Here is a 14323-nt window from a genome sequence, read left to right as displayed (position 1 = left end):
GTTCTGGATCCATTCAATGTTTTCATCAGTGATTTAGATGATGGCATGGAGAGGACGCTTGTTAAGTTTGCAGATGATACAGAGCTGGGAGGAGTTGCGAGTGCTTTGGAGGACAGGGCCATAATTCAACATGATCTGGACAAACTGGAGAAATGGCCTGAGAGCAACAGGATGAAGTTTAATAAAGACAAATGTGAAGTGCTCCATTTAGGAAGGAACAATCAGTTTCACACACACAGACTGGGAAGCAATTGCCTAGGAAGGATACTGCAGAAAGAGACCTAGGGATCATAGTGAACCACAAGCTAAATATGAGACACCAGTGTTGCAAAAAAAGCAAACCTCATTTTAGGATGTATTAAGAGGCGTGTTGTAAGCAAGACACGAGGAGTCATTCTTCCGCTCTACTGAGCACTGATTAGGCCTCAATTGGAGTATTGTGCCCAGTTCTAGGTATCACATTTCAGGAAAGATGTGGAGAAACTGGAGAAAGTCCAAAAAAGAGCAACACAAATCATTACAGTTCTAGAAACCATGATCTGTGAGGGAAGATTGTAAGGAACGAGTTTGTTTAGTCTGGAAAAGAGAAGACTCCGAAGGGACATGAGAACGGTTTTCAAGTACCTAAAAGGTTGTTACGAGCAGGAGCGAGAAAAAACATTCTCATTAACCTCTTACAACAAGAGAAGCGAGGGGCTTAAACTGCAGCAAGGGAGGTTTAAGTTGGACATTATGAAAAGCTTCCTAATTGTTAGGGTGGTTAACCACCGGAATAAACTGCCGAGGAAGGTTGTGGAATCTCCGCCATAGGAGATTTTTAAGGGCAGGTTAGTTCAACAGCTGCTCGGGATAGTCTAGATCTGTGGTTTGCAACCTTTTTTTCTCATGATTCAGTTGAAGAAAATTGTTGCTGCTGTGACCCGAAATCATGTGACTAGAGTGTGGGCTCCGGGGTGGGGCTGAGGATGGGAGCTTTGGGGTGCAGAAGGGAGCTCTGGCTTTGGGGGGGCAGGGCTGGGGCAGGAGGGGCTTAGCTTGAGCGGCTCCCAGGGAGTGGTGCAGCGCGGGGGCTAAGGCAGCTTCCTGCCTCTCCTGGCACCGCAGACCATGCTGCCCTCAGAAGCAGCCGGCAGCAGGTTTCCAGCCAATGGGAGTGTGGAGCTAGTGCTCGGGGCGGGGGTAGTGGGCGGAGCACTGTGAATAAACCCCCCACCTCCACCACCTAAGAGCCGGGCCTGCTGCCAGGCACTTCTGGGGCACAGTGCAGTCTGTGGAGCCAGGCCAGGCGGGGAGCTGCCTTAGCCCCTCCACTGCTCACCTGATCCCCCTGCAGCCACGAGCCCCAGCGCCTCCTTTGCTACACGGTGCTTGGTCCTGCCATGAGGGCAGGGGACTGGAGTCGATGATCTCGCAAGGTCCCTTTCTGTCCAATGATTCTATGCCATACACTTACCTGCTAGGGGTCTGTCTACACTAGCCCCCTAGTTCGAATGTAGGCATTCGAACTTGCAAATGAAGCTGGGATTTAAATATCCTGCGCTTGATTTGCGTGTTTCCGTCCGGTCGCCATTTTTAAACGCCACTAGTCCAGATTAACGGCCCGTGGCTACACACAGCAGTGAAACGTAATTCAAACTAAGTCCTTAGTTCGAATGATCCGTTACACCTCATTCCAGGAGGAGTGACAGGTCATTCGAACTAAGGATTTAGTTCGGATTAACTTTAAACTGCCGCGTGTAGCCGCGGGCCATTAGTCCGGACTAGTGGCATTTAAAAAAGGCGACCGGACGGGAACGTGCAAATAAAGCCCGAGATATTTAAATTCCGGGCTTCATTTGCAAGTTCGAATGCCTACATTTGAACTAGGGGGCTAGTATAGACGGACCCTAGGTTACAGAGCCCCACGTAGGGCCTTACAGACGCCACCAAGCCACCCCTTAACTGTAGCTACCTAGCTTCACTAAAGCATGAGCTCCTGGGGTCTCATTACAAGCTGAGCTTTGAATTCACCCTGGTGCCCTCTCGCCGACCCCTCCCCAATTTATCCACCTCCCTGAGCTGTGGGCACAGGATTCCAGCCGCCGCCACACGTGCCACAAGGGAAAACAGCCTGTCTGCTCCTCCGCAAGCTTGCCCTGTGTGCGCATCCCAGGCTGGCCTTGGCTCTCCCGGACACAGCCTCCCCCTGCACCTTGTGTTCGCTGCCAACTTTCCCAGTGATGGATTTACCAGGTCACTGATAAAAAGGGTAGATAGTGTAGGGCCAAGAACTGACCCCCCTGGAACCCCACTGGAAACACCCCTTCTTGATGAGGCTCCCCCGTTTACAAGTTACATTGGGGCCCGTCTGTCAGCCCGTTGTTCATCCGGTTCACGTGTGCCGTGTGAATGTTAGAGCGCGTGCGGTTGGTTTTGCAGATCTGGTGCTGGAATCATGCGACCTGGAGTGCGAGAGCAACCATCAGAGCCACATGACGGCTGAGATGGGCAGCCAGCAGCTGGTTGTGAGGCGGGGACAGTCCTTCACCATCACGCTGCTCTTCGCCGGGAGGGGGTACGAGGAAGGTGTGGATACACTTGCGCTCAACGTAGAGACAGGTAAGCCCGGAGCTAGGCACTAAACTCAACGGTGGCCACCGCGGGGAGGAGCCAGCTCCAGCCCCTCACTTCCGACATGACGTCACCTCAGAGACGAGCAGTCCTACCCACCTCCCCCAAGACACACACCATCCCCCTCCCCTCAGAGACGGACATATCCCCCCCCCCGAGACACACACCATCCCCCTCCCCTCAGAGATGGTCATATCCCCCCCAGACGCACACCATCCCCCTCTCCTCAGAGACGGACATATCCCTCCCCCGAGACACACACCATCCCCCTCCCCTCAGAGACGGACATATCCCCCCCCGAGACACACACCATCCCCCTCCCCTCAGAGACGGACATATCCCCCTCCCCTCAGAGATGGACATATCCCCCCCCCCCGAGACACACACCATCCCCCTCCCCTCAGAGATGGACATATCCCCCCCCAGACACACACCATCCCCCTCCCCTCAGAGACGGACATATCCCCCCCCCCCCCGAGACACACACCATCCCCCTCCCCTCAGAGACGGACATATCCCCCCCCCCCAGACACACACCATCCCCCCCAGAGAGAGGCCATGCCCTGCTAAGCCCCCTCAGTGCCAGCCCATCCCAGCCACATCTGGGAGGGCCCCCCTTTCTAAGCCAGTCATCGTGGAGGCAGCCAGCCGTACCCCAGACCATCCAAAACAGCTCCTTCCGCACTCGCCCCCTCTCCCGCAGTCGTCTCACCGGCAAGTTGCCATCCTCAGTTTCCATCCCACCACCTCCTCTCACCTCAGTCGGAGGCCAGCCCTGCCTCGCTCACCTCAGACCCTCCGTCCCAGGGCCTGTCACCACACAGATAAGCAAGTGCCATCTCATGAAAGGCCTCACATTTTTGTCCAAGAAAACAAACTGCTTCCCCCGGGGCCTGCCTTTGTTATCACAACTCACACAGCCAGCCTGGAGGTCCCGGGTCCCAGCGCTTCACTGATCTGTTTTGCACTGTGAGATCTGAGAGGGGGGCTTCCTCTTCCCGTCAGGAGACTTATCCCGGCCATGTTATTCCCATTATCAAAGTGCAATTTCCCTGGCACGGATCCTGATCTCATAGGTTGTTTTTCCTCAAGCCCCTGGACAGAAGGATATAAAAGGAGAAACTCTGCAATATCGTGAGAGTTGAAAGCAAGCAAACACCGCGGCCTTTGTGACTGTGATTGGCCTGAGTGTAACACTAGCTCCCCTAAGCCAACCATGTCCGTTGTGGCCGCGTTCCACGCTTCTTAAGCGTTTGGGCATGAAGCCAAGTCAGTGCGCGCTAGGGGTTATTTCGGATGAGCTGACAGGGTTGGTCTTTGCCCTGCTGTCATCCTGCAATGTCTGAGTTGCCCTCCATAAGATCTATAGACTCCTCAGGAGGCGCGCCAAAAACCCAAGCAGTCACTTTCACACCTGGGATTCGCATTGGCCTAACTGGAAAAACAAAGCTACTACTAAGAATAGTCAGCACTTTGGAAAGAAGCTTTGTGAAAGCAAATAAAAGCTTCATCCACAAGCTATTTTCTGGTACTCTAGGGTACCGGCTGAAAGAATTCCGAGAGCAGTAATAAGGATAACACGTACACTAATAAAGTCATGTTCCTTCGTGGCACGGACCTTGTGCATAGGCACAAAGTACCTTCAACTCGAGAGTCTTTTAAGTGACTAATAACTGTTACTTAACTGAGCCATGTCACCACCAGGACAAAAGGCAGTAATATTATGCCCATTTTACAGATAGAAAACTGAGGCTCTGAAGGCTACCTTCCTGACTCTAACTCCCATTTTTTGGTCCCATGCTTTAGCCATGAGACTGTGCTTACACACTTCAAAGGGCTTGTTTGCCCAGAGCCTCTGTAACTGTTTGATGTAAAGCAGGTTAGTGACCTCAAACACTCAGCTGGTACAAATAGACGCTCATGAAATGACTGAAAACTGGTCCTGTGCCACTAGCTTGCACTTGTACTTTTACCAGTGAAAAACTAAACGGATATAAGCCCAGTTCAAACGCATTCCAACGGGGCTGCCTTAGGCTGTGTCTAGACTACATGCCTCTGTCGGCAGAGGCAAGTAGATTAGGGTTGTAGGCAAAGGTAAATGAAGCCGCGATTTAAATGATCGCGGCTTCATTTACATTTACATGGCTGCCGCGCTGAGCCGACAAACAGCTGATCAGCTGTTTGTCGGCTCGCCGCTAGTCTGGACGTTCCCCCTGTCGACATCAAAGCCCTTTGTCGGCAGCCCCGTTATTCCTCGTGGAATAAGGTTTACCGGGGCTGCCGACAAAGGGCTTTGATGTCGACAGGGGGAACGTCCAGACTAGCGGCGAGCCGACAAACAGCTGATCAGCTGTTTGTCGGCTCAGCGCGGCAGCCATGTAAATGTAAATGAAGCCGCGATCATTTAAATCGCGGCTTCATTAACCTTTGCTGAATAAACAAATCTACATGCCTCTGCCGACAGAGGCATGTAGTGTAGACGTACCCGAAGTGTGGAGGCCAGAGCGGATTCGGATTCCAGGGGCTGGGTAAGCAGACGCCCTTTGCTCGGGGCCAAGGGAGCTCTATCCCCCAGCGCGGGAGAAGCCAGAACTGCAGGAATAGTGGGGGCCTAGCCCAGGAAGATGTGGGCTGAGTTCTGAGGCTCTGGCTATGAACCGTCGCAAAGCCCGGGCTGCTTTCGTTTCTCCTGGGTTTGGGCCGATGGCTGGGAATTTCCCTCTTTCAATCCCTGAGTGAAATAAGACTCCCAAAGAGAGGGACTTTGCCAGAGGGCAGCTCTGCTGGGGCCGGAGTGGTGCACGGGCCCAGGCTCGCCAGACCAAACTCCTTTGCCAGCCAGTAGAGAGGAGCCCAGCTGTGCCGGGGCGGGACGCTGAATGGAAGCCCAGCAAGGGGTTGGCACAGCCTGGCGGATGTTGATTTCGGTCAGACCATTTCTCTCGGTCCTGCCAGCCCCAGCCCCAGGGGGCCCTGACAGCTTCTGCAGGCCCTCAGGCAAGGATGGCTCCACACCCCCAGAAGGGGCGGGGCCTCGGTCAGAAGGGGCGGGCATAGGGGCAGCACTGCCCCTCCCCTAGCCCTCAGAGCCATGTGGAGCAGGCAGAGCCAAGCTCCGGCGGCGATTTAAAGGGCCCACAGTTCCAGCCGTTGCTGCAGTAGCGGCAGCAGGAGCCGGGGCCCCCAAGTCCCTTTGAATAGCTGGGCCCCAGGGCAACTGCCCCTTTGCCCCCCATCAGTGGGCCTGCCCAGCCCCCCTGTCAGTGCTTGGGAGGAGCAGCTCTGCCACTCAACCCGGTACCCACCTTGGGTCTACTTCCCCCAGCCGTGCTCTCTACGGATCGTCTTACAGGGCAACCGGGAGAACAGGGCGTTCCCGTGCCCCTCCGCGTCTCAGATACAGACGGGCACGCGCAGCACTCGCACACAGCACAGGGGAGGCAACAGACTACGGGCGAGACCCGACCTTCACCTGCAGCAGACCAGAAGCTGCCGAAAGGCCGCGTTAGCTGTCCCTGGCGGTAGCTGCCTGGGCAGATGTGCAGCCTGACTATTCCCCCCCGGCTCTCTCAAACGCTGCCTCGCCTTCGTGCCATCGGGTTATTGATTCAGGGGCTGGGCCGTTCCAGGCCTGGGTGGGTGAGGGGGAGAAAGATCCTTCGATCTTGGCGGGAGCGTTAGCTGTCAGCATCAGGCAGCTGCTTTCCACCGAGGAGAAGCAAGGAGGGCTGGGGAGGGGAACAAACCGAGGAAGCTTGCAGCCTGGCCCACGCCCACCTTCCTTAGCAGGACAGGGTCCCGCCGCAAAGGGGGAGAAGCCCCGACCTCCCCGAGCCTGGACCGTCTCAGGGACGTGGGCACAGTGGGTCGGTCTCCGCAGCACAGGAAGCCTCGGAGCCTGGGTCACAGGACTTGGCTCCGCAAGGTTCATGCCACGGGGCTATAAATAGCCATGCAGCCATTCAGACGCAGGCAGGAAATCCTCCCCCCTGCAGCCTGAGCCCAAACCGCTTCGCTGCCGGTTTTAGCCCGGGAGCGCGAGCCCGAGGCAAGTGACCTGGGCCCGGAGACTGATGGGCCCCGGGTATTTCTGATCTGAGCCTCCTGCCTCCTCCAAGCAGAGCCAGCCTCCGGCAGCCCGGCCACGCTGCCAAGGGCAGGCGGGCTGAGGCAGCTCCCTGCAATGCAGCACGAGTCTATTAATAGTTCCAGCCACTTTGTGTCTTTCCAAACCTTTGTACTGACACACGCTGACCCCGGGGCCGTGCCAGGTGGATGCACAAGCTCCAGCGTAGGGCCTCAGAGGGGGCCTCTCCAGACAAATGGCTGGTGTTTAGGTGCAGCCTCACCCTCTGTACCAGCGGAGAGGCAAAGGGAACCCTCCACTATTCCTATTGCCACTGGCCTTTGTCAGAATGCGCCGCATTTTAGGCAACGCTGCGGGGCCTCAAAAGTCACCTCGCTTAGGGCCTCAGCCGGTCTTAATCCCGCTGGCTTGGAGGGACACGGATGGGCCCAGCAGATTGGGGTGCTGGCCTGGCGCTCTCTAGCCTTGCCGACAGCCCCGGGAGCGACGCAGGCAGCAGAGCGGGTCCCAGCAGGGCGGTGCAGAGGGAGAACAGGGAAATCTACCAACACCTTTGCTCCAGCCTCCAGCACTTTTACCAGTCTCCTTCCCGGCCCTCCTCTTGCTTAGCAGAGAGCCCTACCAAGATGTCCGGTGCCAGAGTCTAGCACGGGTGTAATGCAGGGCTGGCCAAGGTGCGGCGCACGGACAGCACCTGGCCTGCTGCCCTTGCCACCAGAAGTCCAGGCGGTGGTTCGGGATCCTATTTCAATGGCTCACAGTTGCGGCACGACCCGGGAAGGGGCTGGAGCCGTGAGCTCTCTGAACAGCTGCAGTGATCCCGGGCGGCTGCCAGGCAACCGGCGAGAGGCAAGGCCGGGAGCCACGAGCCCTTCTCTGTGTTTTTATTTCAAAGCCTCCAACCCCAGACAACACTGGAGGGAGGCTAGTCCCCAGCCCCGCCTCTTTCTCTGCAGCCCCGCCCCTTTCAGGGGTGGAGCCAGCCCAGGACCACCTACCAAAATTCAGTACCGCCCCCCCCCGTGAAAATTATTGCCCACCCCTGGTGCAATGGCACCGTGACTCACGGCCGCAGCACCTCCGGCTGGTCCCACTGGGAATTAGCTCCATCCTCAGCAGGGCGCCCCCTGCTGGCTGTTGTGTCACCCGTCCACGCGCCACATTCTCCACATCACTCCCCAGATTATGGCATCCTCTTCGGGACACTGCCCTGTGGCAGGCTCCACCCCCATCTCTCACCCCTTCCTCAGCTGCCTTCAGCCTCACCTGCCCCTGTGGCCAACGGCAGCCTCACCCCGCGCCCCAGGGGCAAGCCCCAGGCCATAAAGGCCACTCCTCAAGGGGGGACCCAGGCCCACCCGCTACGCTGGAGTCTGACCCAGGGGCGCTCCGTCAGCAGCCTTGTCCTGCCCCCTCTACTCCACGTGGCCGCCTCTTGCTCCCTGGGCCACTGCCCCGGCACCCTTGGCACCCCTGGCACCCCTGGCTCTTGTGCCAGGCTGGAGCCTCCCTCTCTCCAGCTCCCCTGAGCCTGCCCAGCCCTGCTCCCACTAAGGTGCCTCCCTGGGGACCAGTCCTGCTCCCATCCTTGTCAGGACCCCACCCCTTGCGCTTGTCTGGGCAGCTCTTTATATAGAGAGCTGCCCCAGCAAGCTGCCCTCTCATTGGCTCCCTCTAGGTCGCTTTCTGATTGGCCAGAGCTCAGCCAGGCTCCCTCCGGCCTGCTGTAACCCCTTTGGCCAGAGTGGGGCAGCGGCCCCACGCCAGGAGGGCGCGTGACTGATTGCTTTTTCCCACAGAGAAATTTCCTCAAAAGCGTCACAACTGGGTCTTGTTAAAGATTCCCCTAGAAAAGTTTTCACAATTGTATAAAAAAAACCCTAAAACTGTGGGGAGCCAAGAGGGGAAGCGTTTGGCAAACAAAAGCCAGAACGTTTTCAGTGACAATGGGAATCTTTTCATGACCATTTCCACTCGGTTTAAAAATCCCTTTTGTGTCCGAAAAGGAAGTTTCAACCAAAAAATGTTGATTATTTTGAATGAAAACGTAATGATTAAACCCACCAGACGTTTTTGTTACCCCGCCTTGCAACACGAGCACCAGGAACCCCCAGGCATGGCTGCTTAGTGGACACAGGACTTGTAGGTGCCTGAGGAGTTCGATCCTGGAGCTGAGAGGCTAGACTAGAGACCCACGCCTGTAAGGAACAGCATCTCCCTAGGAGAAGCCTACATTCTCTAGGGACGTCACTGTGACGGCGCGTTGGGGGTCCCCCGTCTCCTGCACCCCGAAATGGCACAAACAGACTGCACCAGCCGGTGGAATAGAGGAAGTTTATGGCCTCTCCAGGATACAGTACAGCACAGATGTAATCTGGTCACAGAGCTGGGCTCGGATGCCTCAGGCCCCCTTGAGATGGGGGAGACTGGGACCCCAAGCTCCAGCCCCTTTCCCTAGGCTGTCTCCTCCATGCTCCCAGACAGCAACTAACCAACACTCTTCCAGCCCTGCCCCCCAGCCAGGGCAGCATTCCCCCTTCCTTTGTTCCTCTCCATGGGGGGTGTCTGGCCATACCGGTTGAGAGGTCCCTTTGCATAGTGACTCATCCTGTTTTGCTGGGTCGTGGTACCCACGGCAGCCAGTGGGGGTTACCCCAGAGCCAGCAGCATAGAAACCAGCCAGGTACCCGCACTACGTCACAGTCACTTCCCAATCGGCTGGGCTCCCTAGCCAGCCAGCACTGGCCTGGGGTTAGGCACAGATGGCGAGTTTCTGGCTCCGCTGAGGTAGTTGGGTGCTCGGCCTTTGGCTTTGGGAGGATGAAGGACTCTCCCGGGAGCGTGACTGCCCGATGCGTGTGGGAGCAGCTCCGCACGGGCGAGCGCGTGTCCTGCGAGACGCACCAAGGGAGGGCCGTGTCCCTGCGGGCTGGGTTTCATGGCGGGGCCAGCGGCGCTGGACAGAATGGGTCCGAGCCGTGCGGCGGGAGGGGAGGCGGCTGTTTGACTTTCAGAGCTGTGCCCGCGCTCCCGCCAGGGGGCTGCGTCCAAGCCAAACAGCCGGCACACGGAGAACCAGCGAGGAACGCTCCACGCCTCAGCCTGCGCAGCGTGAGGTTGCAGGGCGTCGCTGAGTCCCAGACAGGGCCGGGTAGGAAAAGGAAGCCATTGCGAGGGGGACTGTGGTTACGAGGGGATGGGCCGCACCTCTGTGTCCCATGGAGACCGGGTGCTGACTAACAGTGCAGCCGCACCGGGGAAAGTCCAGGGCTGCCTTCACCCTGTCGAGAGAACGGCAGCAGCCTCGAAGGGGGGACCCCGAGGTGCAGTCCTGGGGCGTTTGGAGCCAGGGCTTTGGGGCAGAGCCAGTTAGCCACTGCTCAGGCCACGAGCTGAATGCTGCAGGGGTCAGGAGGGAACCTTCCGCTCCCGCCCGCGGCGTCGCCTGCCTCTGGGAAGTTCTCGCCTTTCGCTGGCGTGCCAGGCGTGTATCGAGTCAGGCTTTTGCCCTGGCGTTTCTTGCCCGTTTACCACATTTCTCTTTCGTGTCAGCTTCAAACTCTGCAAACTGACCTGGCAATCTGGAAGCCCAGAGCAGCGACTTAGCGCCTGCTAGGCACCCTCACTCCCAGCCCCGCAGTGCCACACCTCCTGGGACCCTCTGCTCTGGGCTCGCTCCCTGCAGCCACCCAGGTGTCAGGAATGCAGTTATTTCTGGGGTGGAAGGCGGCAGGCAGCTGAAATTCCAGCCAGGGGCACTGGGTGCACGTGCCTGCCCTTGCAGAAAAGAGCTGGGGGGCTTTAAAATCGGCAGAGGTCGGGGCTCAGCGCTAGCAGGACAGGGCCGTGTCCCTACCTGGCCTGGTTTGAGCCTGGGGCTGCAGGGCGCCCTGTATCCCAAACCTGAGCCGTGGCCACCATGCCACCCCCACCCTGCGGTATTGCTGAGCCCTGTCTTGCAAGGGGCTGGCTCAGTGCAAGCAGGCAGGGCCAGTGCGGACTTTTCAAGCAGAGGTGTCTGGGCAGTTCCGGGCTGCAGCCAGATCCCGGCCTCCCCACCCCGCTGCCCTGTGCTACGCTGAACAGGCCTCTCTGTGCCGAGGAGGCTCCCTGGCGCTCTCCGGGAACGGGCGGCGGGCGGAGGAGAAAGGGAAGGAAGCCGTTTCCTTCTGCCTGTCTGGGGGGGGCCGCGAGGGACACGCGCGAGGGGGAGGCTGCAAAGGCAATCCCCGCTGGCCTGTGCACCCTGGCCTGCCTCAGAGCTGAGCCAGCGGGGCCAGCTCGTCCCGCCCTCGCCGGGGAGCGGGGGGAAGAACCGTGTCACTCTGGCTTGTTGCTGTGCAGTCCTGGCCTGACGTGCTGCTCCCACCGCGGGCAGGGCGCTGCAGCGGCCGAGCTGGCCCGGGCCCAGCCTCGCACAGAGTTCCCAGTGTGGGCGGGAAGGCTGCCCGCTGACCCTCGCTGGAAATGGAATCGGCCAGTCCCAGCCGTGGCCTCCCAGGGGAGCAGCAGCGGGGCCAGGTGGGAGCTGTCTGCGCGTTCCCCTCCGTTGCTGGGAGGGGCGGCGAGCGGAGCGTGAGGACGGCTCTGTCTGCACAGCTGTGGCCGGTCCCCGGAGCACTGAGGTCGCCCCCAGAAGTGCAGAGGGGCCGGGCTGCGGGACAGGGATGGGGCGCGTCTGGCCGGGCGTCTGGCACGGCGCGGGACCCACCCTGGGTCAACATCCCTTACAGTACGCCAGGGCGCAGGCTGATCCAGCCGGCAGCAGCCCCGGGGCCGGGTCGGCCCCCAGACAAGCCTCTGGCCCGTCAGCCGCACAGAGAAACCGCCCGGAGAATTCTGCCCCCCAGTAAATCGACGCTTCAGCGGCTCCCCCGTCCTGGAGCAGGGAAGCCCCTCAGGAGGTGCCCTGCTCAGCGCGTCGGCCACTTCGCCTCCCCTCCCTGCTGCATGCTGCTCTGCTCAGCACACCCCGGCCCCCTGGCCCTGCCCCGCCGGGGGGCCAGTGGGGCAGGTGCAGAGCCAGTGCTGGGCCTGGCCTCAGCGGGTGCAGTAAGGGCAGCTCCCCGGCAGCCAGTGTGGGGAGAACGGGGCCGGGGGCATGCCTGTGAAAGGGGAGGGGGCTGTGCCGCGGGAGGGCCCCGGTGCCTCCTCGGGCAAGTGTCTCACAAGCAGCGCTCGGGAGGGGGAGCTCCAGGGGCTTTGTGCCCCCCCGGCCCAGCGGCACTGTCCCCAGGACCCCTGGCTGGCGGCCCAAGGCCCGAGGCAGGGCGCGCTAACCAGGCTGCTTGTTCTGGCAGGGCCCTGCCCCATCGAGACGTCGGGAACCAAGTCCCGCTTCCCCGTCTCCGAGGCCCTGGACCCGTCCGCATGGAGCGCCGTGGTGGACCGGCAGGACGGGCCCTCTCTCTCCTTGTTGATCTACTCCCCTCCCGACGCCCGGATCGGCCGCTACGCCCTGACCCTGGAGGCCTCCATGGGGTACCAAGGCACCAGCTTCCGGCTCGGGGGCTTCATCCTGCTCTTTAACCCCTGGTGTGCAGGTGAGGGTCCCCTGCAGCCACGTGAGACGGGCCAGGCTTGGAACAGCAGCCTCCTGCCGAATGGCCCAGCCGGGCCCTGCCTCTGGGGGGGGTGCGGGGGGGGGGGGGAAGCAAACCAACCCCTGCTGCAAACACCCACGACGCTGGGGAGGTTTGGATCCGGGTCCAAGCAGAGCGCTCAGCTGGATTCTGGGGCTGACTCCTCCCGCCCCACCCCAGAGCCAGCTGCACTCGCCGTAGGAACACACACGCAGCAGGGCAGCTGCCGCTGCGTCCCTCTCCAGACCTGCCGCCCTCGCTGGAAAATCCCTGGCAATCTGGTGCCTGCGGAAGAGCACGGACCAGGGGCAGGAGCCAGCCTGCCGCTGAATCCCGGGCCTGGCGCATCTCAATTCCCGCCCTGCCCCGGCTCGGGTTCAACGTGCCCTGCTCCCGCGCTCCCAGGTTATGGGCAGAACATGGGGGCGGAGTGGGAGGATGTTAACGAGCCAGCTGGGGTGCAGACCGAACCGCCAGGATCCCTGCTGAGAGCAGGCTGCAGCACCTGGCCATGGCTGGGCGCGTGGCCAGTCACTTCCCCTCACTTAGTGCTTGTCCCCATGAGGAGCAGGAATCCGGCCCCACCCCATCCCAGGGCAGCCTCAAGTCACCCAAGTGAAATACGGGGCCTCCCAGCTGCAAACTTCCTGAATTCCAGAGGGCTCGGCGCGGACTCTTCAGAGATAAGAGCTTAGAAAATTCTCTTGGCTGCCACCCGCCAAATACCAGGGCGGGCGGGAAGGTTTCAGCAAACAAATCCCACAGGCCATTTGGCTGCCCTGCCTGGCGGTTCCCACTGGAGCAAGGAACACGCAGCCTGAGGGACGTGGCTCTCTGCCTGTGTTCATCGTTGGGGTCCCTGCCGCCCCGTCTCTCCTTTTTTCTCCCTCTCCCTGTCCCCGCGGGGAAAACGAAGACGGGGGCAGGGGAGACGGGGCACAAGCAAAGCAAAGCCCCACGTTTTACCTTTGAATCCCAAGCCCACTGACATTTTTCAGCACATTCCAGGAAAACCGTGGCCCTGCCACGAACAGCGTCGTTTCCCGCGCTCGGGAAAGAGCAGCCGTTTCTCGGAGTCCCAGCTGCACAGCCGGAGCAAGGGCAGCGGTGGGACAATGCCAGCCGAGGCCCTGTGCGGTGGCGTCAGAGCAGGGAGGCAAAGCCCCCCCAGCCAACCCCAGGGAAGGGTTTCCTCCCGTCTCCCGGGGCCGTGGGTCCTAGGCCCCGCGCTGCTGCAGCAAGGCCCAAACGCTGCCGCCGGCGGAGGAGTTCTCCCGAGGATGGGGGCCGCCCAGCGCCGGGGTGGTCCCAGGAGGGGGGGCAGTGTGGCTGTCCTGTCTCCGCCTGGTCGCGGTGGGGGCGGTGGGCGCGTGTCTCACGGGGCCCTGCCTCCCTCTCCCCAGACGACTCCGTCTTCCTGGAGTTTGAGGACCAGCGCAAGGAGTACGTGCTGGCGCAGCAGGGCCTCATCTTCCAGGGCTCTCTCAAGTACATCGTCCCGACGGCCTGGAACTTCGGGCAGGTGAGTCTCCGGCCCTGAGCCCCCGGGCGCTGGGGGCCCGCCCCGCCCACGCAGCTCCGGCAGCAGCGTCACGGCCGAGAGCCCACGGCTGAGAGAGCCACAAGCTGCAGCCGGGCCACCAACCCCCCCGCCTGCCGGGCCTGCGAGCCCCGTGGGGCGTTGCGTTCCTGGCATGAGCCGGGCGCTGGGCTGTGCTGAGCAGAGGGACCCTCCGGCAACCGCTCCTGCCTGCCCGGCAGAGGCACTGGCAGCTCCAGGCAGCGGTGCCCAGCTCCTCACCCGTCCCCTGGCAGCCCAAGCCCCTGGAGGGGGGGGGGGGGGGGGGGGGACGCTGCCAGTGCAGACACACAGAACCCCGGGGCTGCACAGGGCTCTGCTCAGGCGCGGTGGAGGGGGAGCGCACTGGGGCCTCGGCCCCGCCGACTGGGCCGTGCCGAATGACAGCCGTCACTGACGCCACCGCCGGCGTCTCCCGGCGCCCCTCTGCCAGCAGCTCGTCAGGCATCGCAGCCTCCCCTTGCC

The 14323-nt window shown here is 60.7% G+C and overlaps 1 protein-coding gene across 1 annotated transcript in view; it reads left to right on the top strand.

Annotated features, from left to right (window-relative positions):
- Nucleotides 1-14323, top strand: part of TGM2 (transglutaminase 2) — a 49576-nt gene that overhangs the window by 13898 nt on the left and 21355 nt on the right. The window contains exons 2-4 of the mRNA XM_075900810.1: nt 2419-2598; nt 11998-12240; nt 13683-13801. Coding sequence (XP_075756925.1) covers nt 2419-2598; nt 11998-12240; nt 13683-13801 — 542 coding nt within the window. The remainder of the gene's footprint in view (nt 1-2418; nt 2599-11997; nt 12241-13682; nt 13802-14323) is intronic.

This window comes from Pelodiscus sinensis, chromosome 18 (assembly GCF_049634645.1).
Source record: "Pelodiscus sinensis isolate JC-2024 chromosome 18, ASM4963464v1, whole genome shotgun sequence".
NCBI classification, from domain to species: domain Eukaryota; kingdom Metazoa; phylum Chordata; order Testudines; family Trionychidae; genus Pelodiscus; species Pelodiscus sinensis.
Note: the sequence above shows the minus strand (reverse complement) of the source record. Positions and strands in the feature narration are given on the sequence as shown.